Source organism: Myripristis murdjan, chromosome 16 (genome assembly GCF_902150065.1).
Source record: "Myripristis murdjan chromosome 16, fMyrMur1.1, whole genome shotgun sequence".
NCBI classification, from domain to species: Eukaryota; Metazoa; Chordata; class Actinopteri; order Holocentriformes; family Holocentridae; genus Myripristis; species Myripristis murdjan.
The window spans coordinates 14162306-14189747 of record NC_043995.1 but is presented as its reverse complement, the minus strand read 5'-3'; the positions used below and the strand labels follow the sequence as shown (position 1 = coordinate 14189747).

The 27442-nt window shown below is 40.5% G+C and overlaps 1 protein-coding gene across 1 annotated transcript in view; it reads left to right on the top strand.

Moving 5' to 3' along the window:
- Positions 1 to 1193: 1193 nt before the first annotated feature.
- The window catches only part of usp45 (ubiquitin specific peptidase 45), a 41886-nt gene continuing 15637 nt past the window's right edge, over positions 1194 to 27442 (top strand). Inside the window, exons 1-8 of the mRNA XM_030071895.1 lie at positions 1194 to 1481; positions 1923 to 2031; positions 2638 to 2807; positions 4933 to 5033; positions 5610 to 5710; positions 18283 to 18434; positions 19812 to 19907; positions 20461 to 20591. Of these exons, the coding sequence (XP_029927755.1) occupies positions 1929 to 2031; positions 2638 to 2807; positions 4933 to 5033; positions 5610 to 5710; positions 18283 to 18434; positions 19812 to 19907; positions 20461 to 20591 (854 nt within the window). The 5' untranslated portion in view covers positions 1194 to 1481; positions 1923 to 1928. The remainder of the gene's footprint in view (positions 1482 to 1922; positions 2032 to 2637; positions 2808 to 4932; positions 5034 to 5609; positions 5711 to 18282; positions 18435 to 19811; positions 19908 to 20460; positions 20592 to 27442) is intronic.

The following is a 27442-nucleotide window of genomic DNA, read 5'->3' as shown; positions in this document are numbered from 1 at the left end:
GCTAGCACCTGATGCATTCAGGTACCATGGTAAAGACGGAAATATAAACTTCTCGTTGCATAAACCGTCCACCTCAATTTTCAGTCACTACCTGGGACACTGTGCTTCGATGATAACCACTGATTATTATAAGACGTGAGCTGTACGATCTAAGTATCCCTTACGAAGATCAAAAAGTTATATGGTAAGCAAACCATGGTTCATTATGGTGACTTTTTTATGTATGTATGTATGTATGTATGTATGTATGTCTGTATGTCTGTATGTATGTATTGACATATAGTATTACCGTGGTTTTTGAGCTATCCTCATACTAGGGTTTAACCACTGTTTTCCAACAGATTACCACAAACTGATAATACTTACTGTGTAACAGCATTAAGAAAGTTAGGACAGTTAGGACAGGCGCTCTGAAGTACCACAGTATTGTTATATTATGATTTTATGTGGATAATGTCATGCTATTTAACATTTGTCTCATTTTAATGTTTTAATAGTTTTGCAAGTATATGGTGCAATTTTTGTTTTATTTTGGTAATCAATATTAAAGAATTATCCGTGTAACTTACTTCTTATGTTTAAAAATAAGTTAATGCTACTCATTCATATTTTACTTTGCTTGATAAATGTTTGTCTAAATTCAGTTTTTAACATTTAACGCAAGATTAATACATTTTGGCAGTTTTTGCTTATGTTGTTAATAGTGAAATGGCTGTAGGAATAAATTCTTAAATATTTCAAAATATTCTAATTATAGTATTTATTTGCTTAACAATATCATACTTTATTTTAGTAATCCTTCAGTACTATAGTAAAACTGTGAGAACCATGGTTAAGATTATAGTGATTAAATCGATACCAAAGTAAAAGTATATAGTAGAATGCAGTAGCTGAAGTTATAACATTGTACCAAAGCAGATATAGTTATTTAATCTAAAACAGTTTCCATCATCATCTTTCTGAGTTTTTCGTTTGTGGTTGATCTTGTGCTGTTGTATATGAGCACAAAATGTCTCTCGGTAGATTCACGTGTGTTAAATGTGAAAATGTTAATAAGAAAAGTGTAAAAACGTGTTCATGGCGCCCTGGTCGTTAAAAGGAGTGTGACATGGTCAATAACGTTTGTTTTTCTGATAGACAGTGAATGCATCAGCGGACCAACGTGAGCTGCCGTAGTGCGTCACACATGTTGACTGCTGCTGGGTGATACTATCGCTATGTCCCTGACAGTTTCAGAAAGTCAACATCTAAATCGAAAGTGTATTCTGGCCGATTAAACGATCGTTGTCAATGTCGCATGCTCCGGATTTAAGTGTCTTTGAATATTTCTGTTGTTTACTGGGGTAAACGTACCTGTTTATCTCTTTATTTACTGTGGCAAGCTAATCTAGCTAGAATGCTTGCTAGCTAGGCAGTAGTGACAGCTAAAACTGGTGGCTCACGTTGGCTAGCACAATCAGCGCAGGAGCTAAACTAAAGAGGTGAGCTTGTAACATGACTCTGTTTAAACCAGCCACTTCTGAGAAGGCTCAGGTTAAATGGTTGTGTGACTTGTGTTGACAAGGCAGTGCCGTTGTTGCACCTTAATTGGACAGGGCTAAGTTGACTGAGGCCTCTCCCCCGTGTAAGTGCCCACAAACCGAGCTAACAGTTTTCTGCTATAGCACCTGAAACCTGTTTAACGGGTCGTAGTTACTCTCAGCGATATTGCTGTTCAAATCAGTGTCTTCATTCCTAGTCAGCATGTGATACAAGGGCAGAATGAAGATGTGCATCACAGTGATAAAAGGGGCGAAACAGAAACTGCATACTTTGCTAAACAGGCAGGCATCTCTGTGAAAGCATGGCTGCTTTCAGGTGATAATTGAAGTTGCTCCGTCTATCATTATGTCTCCCAATGCTGCCCATGTTCCCATCCACAGCTCCAGATGCGGCTAAAGGATCCCTTCTCCTTGAAAGCCGCGGACATGACAAAGCGGACTAATAAGCCGAGGAAACCTCGAGATGAGGAGTCATCGGATGAAGTCAGTGGTAAGATGGTGTTACAGTAAAAATACCATACTGTGTCATCCCAGGTGGTAGAATTTACTACTAATGACAGAGCAATGGATTTTAAGCCAATATTGGCACTGTGTAATCCTGTATAGCTCAGTCGGCAGAGCATGGCACAAACACTGGGACTAGCCATACTGAAAAAGTATGTATTCATGTTTCCTGTGGTGTTTAAGTGTTCTTTAAATGGCATAGGTTACATGTTCATCTTGGCACCTCCAACATAAGAAAGAAATATTATTTTTTGTATATTTTGTTGCTCTCTTTAGGTGTCTGAACATTGCCAGAGACTAGGGTAGTATACCATAAGATAGAAATCTAATCTCTTATCTAAATGACATCAGTGTAATTCCTGCAGGCCAGATTCCTTTTGCATTGAAAACAATGCAGCTTAGTTTTATGAAAAGGTGTCACCGTTTCAGAATAACAGTTTCTGTGTAAATTGTCCAATTAATGTTTTCCAAGCTTCTCTACCCTGCAGAGCAACAGCCTATGATAAACCCTACTCCTGGCTATTGAAATTGACTGGGACACAATTAAACAGCACACAAAATATCTTAGTAGAATATTTTGCTTGTTCATCAGGGTTGACATGCCAGCATGTGAACAAGGCAGTGGATCTGAGCTCAGTGAAGAAGGCAGTGAGCTCCAGCATATGGTCGGTGTGCTCTGAGTGCTTAAAGGAGCGGACCATGATAGATGGAGAGCCAGCAGGATCATACGACATCCTGGTCTGCCTTAAGTGTGGTTTCCAGGTAATTTTTTTTTTTTTTTAAAGTAGTCTATGAAACACTTATCCAGAAGTTTCCTGTTTAAACCTGCTACCAGAGGAATTTGAAACATGACTTAATCAACCCTTCAATACCTTTGTGGTGGTATTTTTTTTTTTTTTGTTTGTTTGTTTACTAGTTTTTAATTCACTAGTCTTGCCTGACCAGTGTGGAATTTATGAAATCTAGGTAATGTTGTGCCGTCAAAGTTAATTGTGTGAATGATATATTGAGGTAAACATTCTACAACAACTTGTATGTAAAATCTTTGCACAACTATTCCCATACAGTTTGAATTGAAGTAGAATGGACTTTCCCATTTAAATCAACATGGCCAGAGATGCATACCATCTGGTTCCCATACCAGATGCTGGTATGGGAACTGTGCTGCGGCAGACAGGGTGGCTTTTCAGAGGGGTGTCAAAACAGCACAAAAAATTATTTGACTCCCCCTGTCCACCTGGAAGACATCTACAGGTCTCGCTGCCACAGCAGAGCCTGCAGGATTGTTAAAGACAGTACTCGCCACTTTCACCATCTGTTTACACTGCCGCCCTCTGGAAAACACTACAGGGCCCTGAAATGCTGCGCCTTCAGACTGAGGAACAGTTTTTACCCTACAACCATACACAAACTGAACACTCACCCCCAAATCCCTCCCCAACAATTTTAAGTACAATAACTGCATAGGCACTTTATGTTATCTGTTTTACAGCACCTTATTTTTATTTTATATGTATTTTACCTTATCCTATTTTAATGTGTGAGTATGTGAGTGTGTGTTTGAGTAGAGTGAATGGAAACAGTTTTCCTATTTGAGAGACAGCAATTTTTGTTGTATGTCAAACTGCAATGACAATAATAATAAAAAACGGTACAATAAAGGCATTCGATTCAATAATTCAATAATTTGAATTGCTGCCATTAAAAAGAACAGTGAGCGTTATAGTGGACTAACTTGTGTATAAACGGACTTGCGACAATCACAGAAACACAGTGAGATGAGGTTTTTGGACTACCATCTGAGCACTGGAGTAGTACGAAGCGTGGAAAGGCGTCTTTTGTGCACTGTGTCCATCGCCTTGCTGCTAGAGGGGAATTGAGGATTGCTGGAGAAACTGGATTTAAGTGCATCATATTTCTGTTTGGTTTTCACACCTTCTCTTCCTCTGCTAGTACAGCTTCAGCAGTTTATCCCTAAACCATAAAACCCGGTGTTTTCAGATTTACACATGTAAAGCTTCACTTTTGTGGGTGATGAATGCTGGCCTTGTGTAGACAGTGGGTGAAAATGATGAAGTGCTAAAATTAGTGAATGTGACACTTTTTACGGCTCCACTGACAGTTCCCGCTGTCTTTTGCACTTGTCAAATGACCACAGCAAACAGTGTCCATTCTACTAGGCCTGGGCGATATATCGTTATTTTATAGATATCCATGAAATCCATTATATCATCTTATCCAAGTCACTAATGACTGTTTATCAAAAACCTCAATGTGTACATTTTGTGAAAGCACCAGTAGTCATCCCAACGATATTGTTATAATATTAATATTGAGGTAATCGGTCAAAAATAAGGTTGTGTTTGATTTTGTCCATATCGCCCAGCCCTGTGTTCCACTGAAATTCAAGTTCTATGTCTACTCCTCTCCCTCCCTCCAAATGTGTATGTCACAGCAGTGCGGAAGTCAGCCTAGTGCAAACATTGTTAAGCTCTGGTCCTGCAAGCTAATAGCAAAGCTAAACCAAGCATGGCATATTGTTTAGTCTGTGGTCACGTTCACTTTCTGACTCAGAATGTGGACTTTTCAGCTTAGTGCCACCACTTGCCTATGTTGTTAACCTCATGCGCTCCATGGATTCTGCCATTGTGAATTTTTAGGAAATACAGCTTTTAAACAGTCAAAAAATTTGGCAAGGATTTTGGCAACACTTTGGATTTGGAAGAGAAAATCCTGTGTACCAGAAGGTTTCAAGGCAGCATTTGATTTATCAGAAAATGCAGCAGATTATTCATTTAATGTCTTCTGTGTGTTTAATGACCTAAGGCTTGTTGTAATATAACATGGTCACCTTTTACACCCAAGTCCTGTGTTCATGCTCCTACAGGGCTGCAACCAGTCGGAGATCCAACACTCTGCCAAGCATCACCAAGCTCTCCATCCAGAGTCTCACTGCATCACCATCAGCCTGAGCACCTGGAAGGCCTGGTGAGAAGTTCTGGATGTCCATTAGCACTGATCTGGAAGGAAAAGGCCGAGACAGCACACATTGTTAATGCCCTACTATAACACATTGAGATACTGAACAGAGCTTCTGCTGAAAATGCCAATGTAGTGGTATTAAATTAACACCACGGGCATTTTCAAGGTGTGCATTCTTAGCCTATTAATTCCTGCCTTTATTTTGTTCTGGCACTCTTCTAGCTAAAAGTTAGATGTTTGTTTGTTACTTGAAATATTAAGCCAGAACTGACTGTGCAGTGAAAAAATTGGTTTGATCTTGACTACAAAGTGGTTCAAGGAGGTTTTAGGTTTTGTAGTCTTTTAAATCAGTGTTAAACTATAACAGCTCTTTCCCCAACAGCCTGACGTTGTTGGTTGTTAATACAAAATTATGTTTCAAGAGTTTGTTTTTTTTAAGTTTGCAATTGAACTCAAGCAACTTTGTTCTGAAGTAATGGTTAATTTCAACATAATCTTGCTTAGTTTAGTTAAATGTAATTCACTTATAACCTCACTGTCTCCATGTCTGCTGCTCTCCATGTCCCTTTATCATTTTAACAGGTGTTTTGAATGTAATGAAGAGCTCTCCACTCACTGTAATAAGAAGGCTTTGGCCCAGACCCTGGACTTTCTACAAAAGCACTCTGTCAAGGCAACATTAGGTAATATGTTTGGCAGCAAACCCAAGGTCTGGTCACCTACTGATGGCGAATCATGCTTTTATCAGACAAGCACAGTCTAAAGAGAATTTCAGCAAGAATGAGTTGGAAATTGATTGATTGATTGATTCATTTAACTCAGCAAACCTGTCCTCAGCCTTAACTTTAAATGATAGGATTTAAATGCAGATGTCTTCCTATTGTTGATAGAAATAGTAATAGTACATAGTTATTTATACTGATGAACCTCAGTTTTTTCTTGCTGTGTAAGATGAAATAGATACTAGATACTACTAAACACTAGTGGCCAGTCTTTTAGGTGCTGTGCTGGCAGTCCTTAGGCCAGATCCATGATTGTGTATTGATTAGCCATACCACAGTGAACTTTCCCATATTTAAAAAAGGCACCTCAGTATATGCCTTACCTTATAATTCATTACCTTTTACCTCAGTGCATTCTGATAGTCACTCAGTGATCCAGATGAAAACAAGGAGTGCAGTACATCCACTCCCCCTGGTGGCAGTGGCCATCAGTGTTCTTTACCTGTCGTTATCAATGTTGAGGCAACCTGAATGTACATTGAGTAAGACTGCTGTATGTGTACTGACATTACTCGTAATAGATGTAACCATTAAATGTTGAAAACCTTGGAAATATTCTGTATATGGGCAATCAAGTGAGAAACGTCCTTTTCCTTGGATAAATTAGAGTTGCTTGAGGCTTTGAGGGCCTTAACTTTCATGATTTTACGATTATGACTTTAAAATACTGCAACAATGCAATTGAAAAGCAGGGTAACTGCCATAAGAAAGCTATATAAAGATGGCACACAGTACTCACCGGTGAAATTAAATTCCAGTATTTTTCAACCTGGGCTCTATTTTTCCACCTTTTGGAGTCTAAATGACTGAAAGAGGTACATTTTTTTTTTAAAATAATTGTTACAGTATTGAGGGAGAACGCTTCAACTGGCAGCTGCAAAACAGGCTGCAATGTAATGAAATTGGGCAATAGCTCCCGTCAAACTACCTCCACTAAAAGTGCTTGCTCTTGCCACTGACATGCTCAGATTGCTATTATAGGTGTCTGACAACATTATGGAAAGGATCCCAAAAGAGATAGACCTGTGTCTAAACCGTAACAGAAGTCTCGCTCCAGAAGAAGTGTCACTCTGAAATCTCCTATGAGGTGAGTTGTTGCAGGAAGACAGCAGTGGAAACATGAGAGCTGGAGAGAGGAGTGCCAGCCAGGAAGAGTTTGTTTTGTTGGAATACAGAAAAAGTAACTTAGTGTTATCTAAAAGAAAAGAAAGAGAGACAAACAAACAATAGTTTATATATGCACATTTTTCAATTCTGTCAACAAAATGACAGGCAACACTTCACGCAGCTTTAATAGACTACCTTTGTTGGATAGGGACATGCTGAAGTTGTGGCCAGACACGCTGCCCATACTCTGCTTAAAAGTGCTGTTCCAAGAGTGGAGAGATCTCTTCCTGACAGAGTGGAGGTAATATTATTAGCTAAAGTTACTGTGTTCAGCTGGCATTGGTTCACACATAAGCATGGCAGGATAATACCAAAAATAATCATTCAATAAGTAGTATGAAGGATGTTATATCAGAGAGAAAAGTCAAACGTAAAGAAAGATGTCAATCTCTGTAGGAATCCTCTCTGTAATTTGATGGGTGCAGTTGCCCTGCTTGATGACATTTTAGCTCATATGTGGCTGCCAGCTGAAGCATTTTCACTCAGTACTGGACCAATCCCCCAAATTTTTGTCCTTATCAGTCATTTGGAGTTGAGTTTTATGGCAGCAGGTTGTGCTCACAGAGGTTTAGCTTTAATACCCAGTTACAAATGACCACCAATAACCATTGCTAATAGTGGAACTGCCGACTGTTTCAATGTTATTGGCTCTCACTTTACTCAGGCCACCTGAGCCCCCCTTACCTAATCAGCCAACCATATATGCCCACAGATGCCCTTTCCAGACCCTGGATCCCCCCACCCCCTGCTGTAATGCTGTCTCTCTGTACTCTTCCTACTTGGTGCTGACATATTGACTCTCACTGGCATCTATCTTGTGCTGAATGATCGGGGTAGCGGGCTTCAGTGTTCCTCAACCCAGCCTCCTGTCCAGTGCCTGGTAACCAGTGGGCAGTGTGAGCCCAGTGTAGGTCAGGCTGGTCCCTGTTCAGTCTCTCAGCCAGGGCTGTAGAGTCGCGGGATTGGCACTCCAATATCCCCGCCACCCCTCCCTCCTCCCACCTGATCGCATGGCTGCACACATTAGAGGAATTAGGCGCTTGAGCGATGCTTCCCGGCTGGGTTCCCTGAAGAACGAGAGCAGCTGTGTGGGGTTTAGCCTCTACTCTGCCACTCTCTTTCTCTGTATCGTTCCATCTCGATCGTTTTCTCTCCCCTCGCCTTCCCTTTGTCGGGCTGCTGTATGTCTCACCACCTCTGGGCCCGTGTGCTGCACTAGTGGGAGCCAGGGTCTTCAGCAAGTCAGAGGGACTGGAGCCTAACAGCTGGAGCACAGAAACTCACTAGACAGACACACATGAACGTACAAATTGTTTGAAAGAATGTTCAACTCAAGCACGCACTTTAGGGCTCTGTATGTGTTTGCATGAAAAATTAAGTTGACATTACATGGAAAATGTATTTTTGCACTCTTTGAAAATTAGAATCTGAATCACTCATAGTTTCCTGGATCATTGTATGCCCGAGGAATTAACATTCCTTAACTAAGTTGTGCTTAGTTAAGGAAGCCAGGAGTCAGCATAGTTCATGTAACTCAGATACATATATAGTGCATACTGCATTTTAGGGACAAAACAAGACAAATGGATTGGAAATTGATCAAACAATCTAGCCCTGTATGGATATCTCAAAATTAACCTGGGTCATCTCCAATACTGGACATTGGATCAGTGTATCCCCAGTGTCCACCAGGGGTCTATTGTTTGGTGGGAGGCTAAATCTGTCGCTACATGCATCCTTCCCCTTTGCCTCTTTAAATTACCTGTCACCTTTTCTGTTACCCGATAGTTCCACACCGGTTGGTTAAATAGGTGAAGAAGTGGGCGGCCATTGTTGTAGCAAAATGGACTGTCACTGTCTGTTGATGAGCTTGTGAAATTGCATTTCAGTATGAAGGCCAGGTTTTAGGCAGAAGCTGTTGTTGTGCTCTCTTTTTCCTATAGACCCCAAGCACAAAAGAGCCCCAGCAAGGAATTCTTCAGAATCTATAATAGTTTTGTACAACAACAGCTCACGGAAGAAAGAAAATCTATTAACTGTGCTCTCTCACCATCAAGGCCTTCAGCTCAAGTACCAGAGTCCCAGTAAAAAGCGAATTGACCTCAGGGAGCTAGGCTCCAGCTTGTAACACAGCTGGGGTGTCTTTGTGGAACAAATTAAAATGTTGGTTCTGAATAGGCATCAGAGCTTGTTGCTTGCTGTGTTTTGCCCCTTTTATTTCCCATTCTCTTGTTGTGATTCTTATCTATATATCTGTATCTGTCTACCTATCTATCTATCTGTCTGGATTATTTAATTGCTGGCATTGTGGTAGTTAGGGCGGAAAAAAAAGTTTTGTGCCATCTAAATGAAACAAGGTATGAAGCTTGAATTTCAGTTTAGACAAAAACATTCTATAAACTAACATTCTATAAGCCTGTCTCATGGTTATGTTCTCTGCCACCATGGCCTTCACTTTTTACTCTGTTTCTTTTCTTTTTTTGGACCTTCAGGGCTTTCGTATGTCACTGCAGTAGTAGATTTGAAAGGTGTAATAGTACGGTTAGTCTATTATGTACTTCATATTTATTTGTTAGAATAGGACCACAGCCTACTTTTTTCTGTTTTTTCAGATTTTTAAAGGCATAACCATAGATGTAGAGAAAAATCTTGCCTTTATGGACATATGAGAATATATACAGCTGTTTGTGTCTGTGTGTTCAAAAGGACAATATTTTTTCCTGTATACTGCTCAAAACCCTTATGGGTGGTGTCTCAGGTCTCTGGTATGGGAGACATGGGAGTTTGAGGGTTTTGCGCAGTATCTTAGCTGTTCCAAGCATTGCGCTCTCTGGAAAGAGATTTCAGCCATTGTTCCTTGAATCTGTCTGAGCTGTTGTCCCAGTTTGAGCGTCACAGCCATGAGTGCTCTTATTACCACTGGTATCAGTTTGGCCTTCACTTTTCACATCTTCTCCAGTTCTGCTTATATTTCTGCAGCTTCTTGTATTCGTTGGTCCTGATGCTGTTGTCACTGGGTATCTATCACCATTGCTGTTTCCTGTTGGTTGTGTTCATTGCCATACTGTGTGGATCTGTGTGGACCTAGAAGTCCCACCAGATCTTGCTTATTATTCTTGGGAAGCATGTTCAGGAAAATTTGCACCAAACTCATTGGGCTGAATGCCAGACAGGACCTCAAACTTGTTCCAGGTACAGAACCGAAAGCCAAAAATGAACCAACAAATTTTAAGGATCAGAGGATCAGAAACTGAAATCGCATTTCAGCGTTTCAGAAAAGAAACAATGCGGTACTTCGAAGTTTTCTTTCCTCCTGTCTACTATTTGGTAAAATAGGGCGAAGAAGTTTTTTTACAGTGAAGCATGGTGATGGCAGCATCATGTGGGGATGCTTTACACCAGCAGAGACTAGTAGACAGCCTAAGACAGAAAGGTCCTTCCAGATGAACCTCTCTGGAGTGCACATGATGTTAGACTGAGCTGAAAATTCATCTTTGAGCATGACAGTGACACAAAGCACACAGCCAAGACAACACCAGCGTGGTGTCAGGACTAATCTCCTAATGTCTTTCAATGGGGCAGCCAAAGCCTGCCTCTGAACCTCACTGAAAATTGTAAAGAGACCTGAAGATCATGGTTCAGCAGTGCTCCACATCCAATATCACAGGATCAGCAATGAATCAGAATCAGAGAAACTGCCCACAATGATGTGTAAAAAGATGTTAGACGCATACCTCCAAAGCCTCAATGTTGTACTTAAGAAAGTATCCAAAGTTAGTTATCCAAATAAATAAATAAATAAATAAAATTAAAATGCATACATTCACTTTTTTATCTTGTGGTATTGGTTTTAGATTGATGACACCGTATAAAGAACATGGTTAAACCGATGTATCGGTTTACCAGTATATTAGGCTGATATTTGTCTTTGTCTTCATATTGGATATCACTATTTCTGTGTCCTTCCTCTGTGATAAGACAGAGGTTTCTCTACATCTCTCTTTTTTTCAGAGATGGAGAATCACTTGCAATATTATCTTTGTTCACTTTTTAATTCAAATATATCATCAAGAAATTTACTTAAGTAATTTGCACAATAATTGTCATATTTAAAGACATTGAATACCAGCATAAAATGTCAGCAGCTCAAGTTATATATATATCTATATAAATATAGATATATATCTATATCTATCTATCTATCTAGATAGATAGATATATCTATAGATCTATAGATATAGATAGATAGATATCTATATCTATAGATCTATAGATATAGATAAATAGATATCTATATCTATAGATCTATAGATATAGATAGATAGATATCTATATATCTATATAGATCTATATCTATATATATATCTATATCTATATATAGATCTATATATATAGATATACATATACATATACATATATATATATATATATAGATATAGATATATAAACAACAACAACAACAGCAACAACAACAAAAAAAAAAAAAAAAAACTGAATCAGTATTGGCCTAGTTGAAGTATGTGTGGAAGAAATTATGAAAAACACTCCTGAAGTTGCAGAGAATCTGTCAAACAAACAAGGAGGTATGTCTTTGTAATGAGTGGCTTATAGAGCTGTTTAGAAACCAACCTTGTGAGACGCCTGAGGCATACTGAAGTGGTGACTTTTTAAAAAATAGAATGAACAAAGTGTTTCAGCTCACAGAGAACCTCCGCCAAGGCATCCATACCTTTTTGTCTCTTTGTTAGGTTCTCTGTTTGACTGTTGCCCATTCTAGTCCTTGATTCAGTTTCTGTTGTTTTGTCCTTCACCTCTATATTTGCAATTGGGGTGGGAAAGTTAAATTTTATTCATCAGGGCAGTCTACCATTAGCTTTTTAAAACAATATGAAATCTGCTCTGGGTGTGTCTTGTAAGCCCATGTGGGCTGGGCACCTTTTTTTGGTGTATGACACGTGAAATAAAAATGACCTCACCTTACCTTACAGAACCCATAAATATGAGGCATGTGCTAGCTGACCAGTTGGTTGGAGTTACGAGATTTGAATTAACAAGTTTGACCGTGGTACTTGATTTCATGTCTCTGGTTGCTGCTTTTGACATCCATAGTCCATAGTTTGGTGTTGTGTGAGTGAGGAAGTCGCCTGTCAGTTAGGTATGCCTAGCTGAGTCAATAGCCAGTAAGATGCTTGTCCCCTGTTGGTGCTTTCACAGAGGTAATCAAGGGTGACTCTGTCTTTATTCCCACCACCGCACACAGAAGTAGGCCAGATAGTGTGTAGCAACGGCTGTATATGTATGTGTGCGTGTGTGCACATGGGTCTGCAACTAACATGGCACTGGGTTCTCTTGGCCTCAGATGGCAAGGAAACAGGCTTTTCATGCCCTGCAGTCACAACAAGTTAACAAATTAATAAGACATTTGGTGTTGCCTGGCCTTCCTCTTGACTGCCTGCTCTCTGCTGCATGAAGGGAACTGGCCTTGGCTCTCCACACTGCTGCACTGTAAATGAACATGGAGGCATGAAGCCCACTGGCCATGCAATGTGACTGACTCTCAGCCCAACTGTGAACCACATTAAAATGGTTAGAAAAATGCCATTTGAAAAAGTCTTATTTATTTTATGTATACATATATAGATATATGAAGATATATGGGTATATATATATACAGTTGTGCTCATAAGTTTACATACCATGACATAATTTGTGAAATATTGGCCATTTTTTGGAAAATATGACTCATCAAGCAGAAAACCTTTGTTTTATTTAGGGATAGTGGTCAGATGAAGCCATTTATTGTCATATAATTGTGTGTGTCCTTTTTAGATCATAATGATAACTGAAATCACCCAAATGGCCGTAATCAAAAGTTTACTTACCCTTGAATGTTTGCCCTGATAATATACACACAAGTTGACACACATGTTTAAATGGCTTTTAAGGGTAGGTTTACACACCTATGACTTGTTTTATTGTAATTAGTGCCTGTGTATAAATAGTCAATGAGTTTCTTAGCTCTTGAGAGACCCCTGCACATTTCATCCATGGCTGCACTGACTTTGCTGGATACTGAGCCATAGGGAAGGCAAAAGATCTGTCAAAGGACCTGTGAGAAAAGGTAGTTGAACTTAATAAATCAGGAAAAGGATATAAAAAGATATCCAAAGATTTCAAAATGTCAGAGTAGTGTTCAAACTTTGATAAAGAAGTGAAAAATTAGTGGTTCTGTTGATACCAGTCCATGGTCTGGTAGACCAACAAAGATTTCAGCCACAATTGCCAGGAAAGTGGTCGGGATGCAAAGAAAAACCCACAAGCAATTTCAGCTGAAATACAGGCTTCACTGCAAAAACTGGTGTGGCTGTTTTTAAGATGCACAGTAAAGAGGTACTTGAGAGGGGCTGCACAGTCGATTTGCCAGAAAAAAAGCTGTTACTCTGCCAATGCCACAAAACAACCTGCTTACAATATGCCAAACAGCACCTAGACAAGCCTCAAAACATCTGGAATGAAATCATTTGGAGCAATGAGACCAAAATTGAACTTAATGGTCACAACCATAAACGCTATGTTTGGAGAGCAGTCAACAAGGCTTATGACGAAAAGTACACCATCCCTAATGTGAAGCATGTGGATCTCTGATGTCTTGGGGGTGTGCGAGCTACAGTGGCACAGGAAATTTAGTCAAAATTGATGGCAAGATGAAGCAAGGCAAGTTATCAGAAAATATTGGAGGACACTGTGCATTCAGCAGCCCGGAAGCTATGTATGGGACGCACTTGGACTTTCCAACATTACAATAATCCAAAACATAAGGCCATGTTGACCCCTCAGTGGCTACAGCAGAAGAAAGTGAAGGTTTGGGAGTGACCACCACAGTCGCCTGACCTCAGTATCATTGAGCCCTAACCCTAACCCTAGATACAGAGCAATAGATGGAGAAATAGATAGATATTATATTTGCTGAATTTTTACAGTATGTGGCTGTTACACTCAACTGTTACAAAGAAATACCATTATGTTTTACCTGGAACCCTACTGAATTTAAAAGAATCACAAATATCAATGTGAAACAAACTTGAAAGGAATGAATTGTCAGTTATTATATTGCTTCCTGAGCTTGATTCTTTTTTTTCCATGCTACTTGGTGTTGGCCTTGGTTACTTTTTCAGCGCACCAAAATTGGAAAACAATCCAACCATGCACGTGACAGAACATTGTGTTTGTGGACTGATTTTATTTAAGCTTCAATGTTTTTTTCTTTTTTTTGTTTTTGCCAACACTTGAGTATCTACTGTTTTCTCTGAAAGTAAAATATCTCTAGTGTGAAAAAGAGCAGGGAGTGCAGGAGGTGTTGGTGTGCGTGCGTGTGTATGTGGGCGAGCCTGAGAGTCGTGATGCTTTCCTCTGCCCTGGGGAAAAGCTCCACAGTGTCACTGCTGCCCATACTCGGTGGCTGAGCAAGGAGGGCCAGGTGGTGGTGTCGAGTGCAGCACAGTCAAGCGTGGACACGGCGCATGCTGACATTTGCCTTCGCTCACTGCTGCAGGGAGAGGAAAAATCTGCTTTTCCATATGCTTGTGCTCGTTGCAACCCTTCCCTCCACCCACCACCCCCCTACGCGTGCTACGCCCCCCTCTTCCTCCCCCCAGTCCCTACCAGATGGCTCCCTGAACATTGTTTACCTTGGGTGATGGTCCCAGATGCAGTGTGTGTCTATAGGCATCCCCATTCTGCCCAGTTTGTCTCCCCATTCCTCTGTTCCCTCTTAAGTGAATGCCAGTCATAGCTCTTACGCTCAAGTATACAAGTCTGTTAGAATTGTGTGTTTACTCACAAGCATTTATAACAAGGAGACACTCATTTATGCTGTCTTTCTCTCTTGACTTCTTTTTCTTTTGCTCAGTCATTCACACTTGCATAAACACTGTTTTTCACACCTTCTCAATCACACACACTCACACCAAATCCAAAAATACCCAGTTTGTTTTTTTTCTGGAATGGGGCAGCAGCCGTCTCCCATCTCCACTTGTTTTCCATGCATTGTGTGGGTGTTGACACATGGGAGCTCCCTTATGGCTGTGTAGTAGAGATAGAAACAGGCCCCCAGATGTTGCCAGCACGGAGGGCCAGATGCTTTTGGCACCACTGGGTGGAGGTCTGCAACAGCCAGTCGTCCCGACAAGCTGAACCTTGTCCCTTCTCTGTTAGTCCCAGAAACCACAGGACATTACTTACTCATTGGTAGGAAATGGGACTCTGATGTTTAATATTTTTTTTTTGCCAGTGTTTAAGCATCTTCTGTTAGATTATTGAGGTTGTGGAGCAACAGGAAATGAAAAAAAAAAAAAAATAAATAAACATGTAAATAGTGTTAATTATCTATTGGTCTGTAATTTTTCTATTATGAAATAACATTTTGCCCTCTGAATCTGGCATGCCCCAGAATATGAAAAAAGAGCAGGTTACAAGGTTCTTGGCCAGAAAAAAAACAGGAATGGCCTTGAGTACAATTATCAGTTAAAGCAGCATGAATTTAAAGCAAGACTCTTTTGTACAGCTGAGAAAATGTAATAATGTAGCAAATCTGGAGGAATCTTTGTGGGTCTGTGTGTTCAAGTGAATGTGGATTTTCTTCTTAAATCTGGTTGACAGAAAAGTTGCCCTCAAGCTCTGTCTCGGGGGTGGAATTGGATTAGAGTGTTAAATGTAAATTGCTGGGCCACGGACAAAATGCCTAGGGTTCACATCCCACTTACTGTGACCAGGGCATTCCTGCCAAGGTCCTCGGTACTGGAGAAGAAAAGCTCCCTGGGTAGAGGCCAGCAGTGGGATGACTACTGCTGCTGCATGAATAGCTTTTTCAGTAAATGTGTTGTGCACAATGAGTGGTTCTGTGAATTGAAGAAGATATGCAAAGGCAAGGTCATTTTTATGTTGAGGGGAACCGTGGTAAGAGTAAAGGTGCAGGTTGTCAGGATTATTATGATGATTTATGTTTGAGTTCAGTATCCTTGGGTTGGGCGCGAGCGGGTTGAGGCCAGGGACTTCACTGCCAACCTGCTCTCTTCACTGGTTTATTTGGGTGAAGTGTTCTTGGACTAAACCCATTCATCCACTGCATCAATAAAGCGCCAGGGCCAACTGTCAGAAAGGAATGGCAACTGACTTCTGAGTCCTTGCTGTGACAGTTATTGAGCATTTTGCATTGCCAATTTTAAGTCTATTTCTTTACACCCTAAAGCCCCAGGAGTAATATTATCAGTCACTGCGGGAATTTGCCATTTTGCACTGGGAGGACCCCCTCCCCTCCAAAAAAAAAAAAAAAAAAACCCTGACAATTTTCAACAAATATTGAGTGTGAGTTTGCCATACTGGTCTTTTCCTCCATATTTAGTACAACTACCTTTGTACTAAGTGCAGGCCAATAATTAGAGAAATGCTCAGCAAAATGTGAGAGGAACTCATGTCACTATAATGCAAAAAATTTGAACCCTTCATAAACACAAATTCCTTCCTAATAACTAATATCAATCAAATGGTAATACTTGGGTGGATTTTAAGACATCTACCTGTCTAGTCAAGGCACAGCTCATATTTCAGTTAGCGGCTGTGCAACTTTACTCTAGGTTAGTGTGTAATGTCTGTGTGTATAAGGTTCTTAGGCAGCTTGATGCCTCTTTGAGCTTGGAACATGGGCTAAGGACTGTTAAATATGTAATTTCTGAGCTGTGTGCTGGGATCGAGAAAGGGAGCATCTCTCTACAGCCTTCGGTGCTCTCACTTTTTTGTCTATTACTTTGATGGAACTCCACTTGTCCAGTTAGTGAATTAGAAGTTGAATTAGAAGTGATGAGTTGGGAGGATTAATTCTTGATCGCTTGTCTAAGCTTCATTTGGATACCTAGTGTAAGCGTTTGCGAGGTATTTGTACCATGCTTGTGGCTGGCTAGTTCTGTATTACTATATGTTCACACAGTTTGATAACTTAACTTGAAAAACTTGCAAGCAAATTTGGCAGGATGACATGGAAGCACGTTTGAAAATAGCATGATTTACCTGAAACTCCAGCTATCTTGTTGAGCATCTGCATTGCCTTTTTTGCCTCTTCAACTAACTGATGGTAGGAAAACCACACGCTTCTGCAATGAGCATCCATTATTGCGCATGTGGATGGAGTCCTGTTTCACTTTTGCCTTACTGCCTCAGCCTAAACTCTCACTGAAGTTGAAAAAGATCCTCCTAAGTGAGTTATTTGCTTAATTTGCACCAACTAAAGTAAACCTTTGCCCATTTGGCTCTGTACAACTCTTCCATTGACTAAGTATACATTTGTGTCACCTCCATTTTATTTGTATTCTGTCTGAACATGGGGTCAGTCTGAATTTCAGATAGTCTGGTACTGTGGCTGATTGTATAATCATCCACAGCCATTATAATGATAGGTAATTCAGTCCTGTTATGCCTAAAGAGTTCGTGTCATTGGGCATTCTTACCTCAAAAAACTCTTTCATTCAAAGCTTTGGCTTTAGTGTTCCTTTTAACTTGCTTCTGTGGGAGACTTTTGATCATAGACAAGTCCTTCATATGCATTCGTAACACTTGTCATTTGTACGTATTCGCAGAATTAGCCCTCTTGTTAGCTGCTGGCAAGCCATAGGCTTTTACAACTACTTGGCCAAGTCTATTATACCCAGTAGACTGTCTGTAGCTCAGTGTTAGATTCTGACCATCTGTATCCGAGTTTCTGTTTTAGGTTAGTTTTCATTGGTAATCAGGAGTAACAGCTGGCTCTGGAGAGCCATCTCCCCCCACCGCATTCCCTCCACTGCTCCCTCCCTAACCAGCGGAAACTACTCCAGCTGTCATCTGCTTTCCCAGATGACCCAGCCCTCCTTCCAGCTGCCATCCTAGCTCCCTGCTCCCAGCCCCAGTCTCACTTGAAAGCAAGGCCAATTTTTTTAAGCTCCGATTCGCATTTTTAGGACAGCCCCAGTTTTCCTTCTCGAGGGCCGGATTTCAGAGTGCTAGCTCCCCCAGCCACCATCCCTGCTCCAGCCCTCAGCCTCAACCAAAACTTGGCAGCTTAGCTGCCAAGTTTTGGTGTCAGCAGGAGCCTGAGCCTAAAGGCCTGATCCAGCTGTAGCCATTGGATAGTCCATCTTCAGTACCCAAGGCTTTCCCAAAATCTTTTCTTTTAATTAACTGTACATGCTATACTCATCTGTACCTCCACTACCAAATGTTTTTTTTCTGTTGTTCTACAACTTAACACTGACCTATTTAGTCTCTCTGTATTCCAGGAACATCGCCCAAGATCATCAAGCTGCGAGAGGAACCATTTGACTATGCTGACCCATCCAAAGGGAAGAGTCCAGTGATCAACAGCATGTTGGTTCCTGTCAAAGGCATTAATAACCTGGGTAACACCTGCTTCTTTAATGCTGTAATGCAGGTTGGTATTACCATGTACTCTGAAATTTGTGATTGGAATAGATGTCTGGAACAGTTCTGAACACATGGCTAATTTAACCTGAACAAATAATTTTTCTCACATTATGCAATATAGTGTAGCTATTTTATATCAGATTTACACCGTATGAAATTGAACGATAGTCTGCTATAAAGTGGATTTATGATTGCAATAACCTGCTTGATAGCCATACATTTATCTTGTTAGACCCTATAATACCCTCATGTGTCAGCTGAATTTTCATAGCAACATGCATTAGGAACATAGTGTATATGAATATATGTAAGCACTGCTGAAGTGGGCATAGCACACTTGGTATGGATGTGAGTGTTAATGAGTGTGCAAGTAATATGTTTGGGTTTTAAGGTAATTGTGGAGTATATTCTATGTAGCCGTAAATGCAAGACTGGCTTAAAGGCTTGAGCACTTTCACCTGCCCATACATGAGTGGTATTCAGTTGGTACAGAGCATGTGCACCATACAACCCAGCTACAGCCTCTCCAGTCTTTCTCCGGTCGTGTCGTGGTGACTGCAAGCTGACATTCCTCTTCAACAATGAAGCTGTTTTTTCCGCCATTTTGTTAATCACCCTCAGGGCCTTCCTTGTTGATTGAAATTCGAGTGAGCGTGCTTTACGTGCTTTTCCCTCCCTCTCCCTCTGTCTGTTGGTATTGTCTCCTTGAAAATTGCAATCTTTCTGGTGAAAACACATAATTGTCAGAGGATGAGCTGTGACTGTGCTCACAATGCCAGCTCCATTGTGTGTTTTCCATAGCAACTGTCCTCATTGCCAGGATGTGACAAAACAAATATCTCTTGAAAGGGAAGAAAAAGATGTGTCTCTAACATGAAGGGACAATGGCTGCTTCAGGCTGTCTCCTCATCAAGGATCTTCTCTCTTCTATATTTCAAACTCATAGATCATAGATTCATTTGAAAGCCTCTTTCAGAATAATGAACTCAAACAAGTTTCCAAAATCCTTCTAAAATGGAGATAACATTTCACAAGATTTTTTTAAATTGACCACCTTGTGTTGCCACTAGCTAAGTGTGACTTCAGTTTCATCTCTTGAAAGGATTATCATTTTGTTGTCATAGCTGCTGTGTTTTGTCTAGTAGGGGAGTTTTTCGGTCATTTATGTGTTACTTACTTTCACGTGTAAAATCAGTGCATGAGGCTGGTTTGATGCTACAGTGTTTTTTATGAAGTGTACTCCACTCCTTATTTAGTCTGATCTGTTCATGACCTACCTGATTTATGCTTTGACCCACTGCCACGTAATAAAACTGTGAAATCATTTAATATGGTCAATGAAATAATAACTAAAACAGAGATAAAGTATATTCTCTCCCAACAGAACCTGTCCCAGACACACATGCTGATCGACCTCATCCAGGAAGTAAAAGAGAAAGGGTACAAGCTGAGGATCTGCCCCCCTGTTGAGACAAACCTGGTACAGATCACTGTCTATAACCTGTCAGCACTTAGTGTCTGTTTTAATCTCTTAGCAAATGGAAATTACTTTGCATTTGACATGAATTTCCTAGTATTTATTGTTCAACCCCCCAGTCACCTTTTAGATCTGGTGCCCTCTTTTCATACAGTAGGATCATGTTGCCAAAAACTGACATGGACAACTGTCAACCTTTGAAAAAAAATAAAAGAAAACCGGCCATGCTGTAAATGTATTTATCTCTATACTTTGGCATCTTCCAGTCTGCTGCATGTAGTTTGCGGAGGTAAATTTGATAGATTTTAAGCTTCTCTGTCATTTGATTGAGAGTAAATGAAAACAAATGTGTAACATAACAAGATAAATCTGAAAATTAAAGAAATGTCCAAAACATCTTTTGCATGACATTAGTGATGTACAGTAATTTTACGATTTGATTTTGGTGTATTGTGGTAAACCTTCCCTCCTATTTTCCTTTCCTGGAATTCAATCCAGAACATCAAAGCTGAAAATGAATGTGAAGTCTTTTCGCCTTGTCTCTTGTGTATTCCAGAGTCCATTGACAGTGACGCTGCCCAGTCCAGAGCCCCTGACCTCGGCCATGTTCCTTTTTCTTCACAACATGAAGGAGCCAGGGAAAGGCCCAGTCAATCCCAAAATCCTCTTTAATCAGCTCTGCCAGAAGTAAGACATTCTATAAAGTTACCTACTCAAGCTTTAATGGTAGGGATGTTGTTGAGTGGTAATACCAGGAGATACCAGTAGCAAAAACATCCTTCTGTGCAACAAACAGAGATGAAGAAATGGTCAAGACTGTCCGAAGCGGACACAAAGCAAAGGGAATCTTCCATGGTTTGGAAAGCATTTTCTATGTCAGGAGTCCATGAGATATGCTCAGGTAGGTATGCCTAAGATATGCTTAGGTTTGGATAGAGTAGGGGTAGGAAGGTTACATGCAGTCAGCATGTGCACAATAATGCCATGGTCCAATAAAGAATTAATTATAGGAATAATTCCAGTAATTCTTGAGTAATTGTACTTGCTAATGCAGGGCAGATCACAGTCAACTTTAAAACATTAGATTAACTTTGTGAGGTGGAGAAGTGGATACATACCCTGCCTGAGCATGTTGTGACCAAAGGTTAATAGAAACAGAGGAGAAAAGAGAGGGAGGGGAATAGAGTGGAAAAGGTTTAGAGAAATGAGTAAGACAATTTGTGAATGCTGAGAAAGAGAGAACATTAACCCTAACCCTTCACTAGAGGGGTTTAAGTAAGTATGCAGTGCAGAATGGAGAGAATTAGGGCAATACCTGTCTTACAATTTTAGAGTCAGTCTTTCAATATGACAGATCGACAAACCCATTCCCTATTGAATATACTCCGAGTGCATTTTGAGAGAATATGTCTTGTTTTATTGTCATATTGCAATGCCCAGTAACTATTTTAAAAGAAAAAAAAAACTCTACAGAAAATAACATTCTCTGTGCAGCAGATATAGAAACTTCAGCAACACAGCCTTTCAGGGGTTCATTCTCAGATCCAAAGAAAGCTTTTGAAAAACTCATCATTGATGTTTGATGTTTACACAGTTGTCTGCTTGGTCATACATGAGGCTGTGACCCACACCAGTACAACTGCTAAAGAATGAACCCTACAAATAAAATGAGAGAAGCAAAGTCCTCTGAGCTATAGTAAATAGCCTTAAAAGAAAAGAAAAACTGGGTTTCTTGTAAAATTTCTGGAAGCAGCTTTGGTTTTCACAAAATTAATTGGTTTCACTTTATTTTAACCCCACACTGTTAAGTTTTTACAGATGAGTTCAAAATCAGACCGATACCATCTGCATGATGCATCAACACCTGTCATATTTATCACATCTTTGTTTTGTTTTTGTGTTGTCTCAGCAGTGATCCATGTCCTCTTTTTGACAACAGAGATATTCTTCATTTCAGTTCTTTGTTTCTGCTCTGACTTAAGGTTGATCAAATCCCCTTCTTGACCAAGTCAAGCCAAATAAAATGAAATGCCAAAAAAAAAAAACATTAAAAATCAATGCCCATGCAAGCATATTCATAACTGTTCATCTCACAGTGTGGGACATTCTCCAGCACCTGTGTTATTGTTTTGCTAAATCTTAAATTAAATACAGTTAATTTGGATCATGCTAGGAAGTAGGGATGCCCTGCTTTGGATTTTTCGGGACAGTACCAATCACCAATCACATTTTCAGCAAACATATATTGCATTTACATTTTCACATCTTGGTGCACAGTTATTACGGTAACTAGAGCCAGAGGAAACAAATCTTACAGGAAGTGTTTTTACATAAAGGATCAAATAAGTATCCCTAAACATAGTCAGTGATGAGACTGTATTAATATTAAAGAAATAAAAAATTAAGCATTTCCTCGAGTTCTTCAGGCTTTAGAGCATGCAAAGTGTGGAAATTTGGTGGGCAATCAAAGGGAGTCATTTATGTACCCTTTTTTGGAACTCTAAAGAAACATTTTTCATTCACTCCAGTTGTTTTGGAGGAAGCTGCTACAAAGCTGCACCAGCTTACTGACTGTATTCTGTTGATGTATAAATTCCACCAGTGACATGAAGATGAGTAGATAATGACCAAAATTTCAACTGAGCTAATATGGTGAGCATCAATGCAATGAAGTCACCTATGATGATACAAATGCTCAGTCTGCCTCATCCATTTGGCCTCAGTGACCAGAGGCACCAAACATTGCTTATAACACCTCTACTTGAGCATTATTCGTAAGCCCTATCATCGTGTTAAGGCAAGCTGTCCTGCCTCTCAAGGTCACCCGAATCCCCCAAATGTGGCACAGCTGTTGGCCTGGCAGTGCCCCATGAACGCAGCAGCAGTTTACAACTCAGGGGCCCCAGCTTTCACCTCCTTTCATCCCCTCACTACGGTGGTGACCACCTCAACCAGCCAGACCCAGCTAGCACCTGGTCCCAGCTAAACCCCCTTCATCCACGCCAAGCCCAGCACACACACACACAGCCAACCAACAGCACACCATTACCCTACACCAAGTGCCTACAAGCAGCTTGCTATTTTTTGCTCTTTTGCCTTTTGCCACACTGCAGTGCCACCTGTGACATAATTGATCCTTAGCGGGGTGTAACTGGCAGTGTGACAAGCTGACGTGCAGCTCTACATTTGTGAACTGAACAGTCAGCTTGCTCTTTCATGAATAAACAGCTTGATTGTTTGGTCGCTTGGGTTCTTGTTTGAACATGTTACAGTGCTGGTTGGGTCCACGCTCAGTGTGTGTTTCAGCGGTGGGGGAAGGTCATGCACTGTTCAGTAGTTAATGCAGGTGGGTGGCTGGGGCATTTGACTATCGGACGACTGGGTACATCTCTGGTATGGCTTTGACAATTATTCTGGTACCTAGCTTTCAACAGACAGGCCTTTGTTTGTGTGTGAGCGCTAGCTGCCACCTCACCTGGTACCACCTCAGCCTGCAGCACACATGTAGTCAGTGGTGCATTCAGATGGGCAAGCATTACATGCACACACACCTTAACGCACCCACACACACCTAATTTTAAGTTCTTCCATTCCACTGACATGCATTTGAATAAAACATGACTCCACTGAAGCCTAAGCACTCATTACCAGTACACCATGCATATACCACAATATAGCTTTTGCTTTACCCAGTATGTAATTGTTCTTCGCATTTATAGAGTTAGTCAAAATATGCAGGCTTAAAGGACCATACCGGTGGTTTTGGATGGCATTTACTATGGATCACCTGCATTATACATTAAAACAAACCATTTTGCAAATCATGCAATACTACTGTAGATTTAACAACATATAATCAAATTCCCTTAACTTTCAACTTAGAGTTTTTGGTTGAATCACCGGCCTCATAATGTTCTGCTTCTGCAGCTAACAAAATACAACCTAGCATGACATACTTGACACCAGTGGATTCCTTAGGTTGACTGGTTTCATAAGATATATAGTGTCCTCACTGTTGTTGAAAAGCCGAACGTGCTATAGCCTTTAAAAGGCAGTTTATCAGCCAGGCCTGCCAGCTGGCTGTTGGACTAAACCTGAAAGATTTGAGGCTTTTGAGAAAACTTTCGGGGTTGGAGCCCAAGAAACCAGCCCTCCACTCTGCCCTTAACTCTCTGGATGTACCCTGTTGTCCTTAGTTGTCACTGCCTGGCTTTTGTCATGCCAAGAGGTTGTTGAGATTATTGAACGCTTCTCCTTTTCTCTCTCACTCTGTTTCTGTGTTTGTGTTCACGGGCAGGTTGATAGGATGTGTTGGCTCTGACTAGGCATAGTTTGAGTGTTCATTTGCAACATTTGAGGCATATTGAACTGCATATGTGAATCTGTGCTTGTTTTATTTGTTTGTTTGTTTATTTATTTAGTTAGTTAGTTAATTCGTTAGTTAGTTAGTTATGTGCGCTTATTTACTTATTTATATTTGTATTTATATTTTTTCACACATGGGAATGTGCGCATGCATTCACCCTCAACCAGCTGAGTACCCACAGTCTGCCCCCTCGTCATCCTGCCAGCTGGACATGTCTAGTCTGGACTCGCACCAACACTAAGTCTAGTGGGCTGGATGGTCAGCACCACACACTCTATCTGGTGCCAGGGAGAGTCCCAGCTTGTACCCAGGCCATGTTTTAGTATAAGGATAGTCAGTGTTGGCAAGACAAGGGGAAAGTAGCTTCAAATATTGAACTGAAAGAGTTTTGTACCTTCTTTCTACCCAGTCACCTGGCATCTGAGGTCAGAGAGGTGCAACGTTTTACTTCCAGTTACAGCAGTTCTGTCCACTGCCTTGTAGTTTTTCATCTAATAGGAATGATATTTTTTATGATGGTTATCATAATTGTGAGGTGGGTGAGGTTATTTTAGGCAGCCAGGATTCTGTAAGTAAAAATCCGATCCATTTTCACAAATGCAGTGGTCTGTTTTAGCATTTTCATCAAGGAGTCCCATTATGATTTGCTTCAAGACATACCCAGCCTGGTGAAATTGAGCTACATAGCCTTGGGTTGATTTTATACACAAATTCTTTGATGTGCTCAACAACTATGGTGCAGTGTTTTGTTTATGATTGCAACCACCAGTCTGCAATAGAGCGTAATAATTGGACATACTTTAATGGATTTTGCACGTTTATCTGGTGTTTTCACCATAGTAACAGTCACTGAAGCTCATGGCACTGTGGTGTTTAATGCCATTTGACATACAGAACCAAAAGAAAAACATGATTTCTCAGAAGTGAAACAGAAACATTTAGAGGCAATGCCCACAATGTAACCCTATAGTACTGTTGATTTATCCAAGGTACTCCTGTTGAGTATGTTGAGTGATAGTGTGGTTATAGTTAAAAATCAAATTACAAATGGGAAAAAACAATGGGCATAATACTTCCAGAATGTGCAGCTCCGCTCCATTTCGATGCACCATTGACATTAAACATGCATAGGCTGTATAAAGAGGCCATACAGAGGCATGCATCTACACCTGCTTTCTTCTTGGTCTGATTCAATCTACAACATGGCCACTGGACACTTTCATGTAATTCAGAAGTTGAAAAGGATACACACACTCTTTTTCATTCATTTACAGTGTATAAATGCCCACATATCCACACCTTTAAAACGTTGTTTATCAGAATTATTAGAAGCCTTCCATCCCTGATGGAAATAGCAGGAGACAACAATGGATTCCATCTAGTGCTCTGGCATCTGGGACACACACACCTATGCGCACACACACACACACACACAGACGCGGACAGCACACTGCTCTACACAGGATGAAGACCTCTCTTTCACGTTGAAGAAAAGAAGCAGGCACATTCTTAGAGCCACAGTCCAGGGCTCCCGCTTTTACAATCCACTGATGAGATTCTCTTTACTTTGGTCTACCTTGCAGAGTTTAAATTAAAATAAGGATGCCTGAATGAAAGGATGCCAGGAACTCAACTCAATGCTCAATATAGGAAAACAAGACCTGTTTGTGACTGACCACAAGCTGATAACAAATATGGCATTCAAAGAAGATGACCGTTAATCCAATCCAACCCTCCAATGAAAGTGGCTTTGAGTGGCTCATTGCAAATGGCTCTATTAGTGTTATCAGAGGCAGTGGACAACTTCACAAAGTCCAAAATGACATACCAGAACCAAAATGTCTTGGTTAATGTTGTGTATGATTTTTGACCAGCATCTCTGAGGGATCCAAGGTCAGACATAATGTAGTAAGTGTGAAAAGGTAGAGCATCCCAATTGTCAAGTCAAGGAGGACAAAATACTCGCATTTCACCTGTTTACTGAGCCATTAAACACACATTTTGGTTCTGGTATGTCATTTTTTTGAATATTTTTGGTTTATTGTTTATACCAAATTGTTTGGGTTTAGCACTCTACTGCGAATGCTTTTGTTGACATACAGACTTCTCCTCAAACAATTCTGTATTAAGTCTCAATTAACATTTTGAGTGACTCAGAACCACTTATTTGGACAATTTAGGCAAGTGATAAGTGATTTAGGCTATTTCAGGAATGACTATTCCTTATTGTGTTACACATTTTTCTGCATATGGTCCATTATATTTGTAGGATGCATATTGCAGTATAAATCAGTGAATCACATTTGTATTTTTGTGTGCATGTGAGAGCGATTGTCAAATTAGTCAATTATATGACCTATGTGCGGGTGCACTGTGTAGTTCATGCTTCTGTGTGTGTCTGTGTGTGTGGGTGAAGGGTGGAGTGGGGGGTTGCCTTGTGTCTGGTACTAACTCATCCGGCTATTAATTGTGTTAGCACCGCAGCTGTTTGCGTTGACCAGGGCCAGATTGAGAGCAGTGCTACAGGGCCCTTCTGCTTCTCTCTTCCACTGGGATGAGCTTCCAGACCTCGCCGTTCCCACTGATCCCAGTCAGGTTTTTCCATCTCTTTCTCTTGCTCTATCTTTCTGTCTGTTTTCCTGTCTCTGTCTCTCCGAGTCTTGCTCTCCCTCTCCATATTTGCCTTTATTCTTCTCTCTCTCACTCTCTCATCCTCTCTCTGTCACCACTGCCTCCTTGCTTGCGGCACACCAAACTGTGTCGCATTTCAAATCCCATTTAACAATGAGTGCCAACTGGATACCAGTCCAGACCCACTCTGTTCAAGCTGCTGGATAAGGACCGTTAGAATGAGAATCCATGCAAAGGAAAACAAAAGCCTCATTAATGAAAACATATTCATGGTTCTAGTGTACTTTATTTATTTTTAAGCTGAACCATGTACTAAACAGAATAACAGAATAAAGATTACAAGATTATATAGTTTGCTAAACCCACTACAATATAAGCTCATTAAGCTCATTCAACACACTCAGGAATACATTCCTTCACATACTTGCCCTTTTCAAGGCTGGCAAATAAATGACATATGTGCCCCCCTTTTCCCATTTGTCTACACACGAAAAGGGCACAAGGCCCAGGCATGTGGATGTGTGTGTGTGTGATGGTGGGG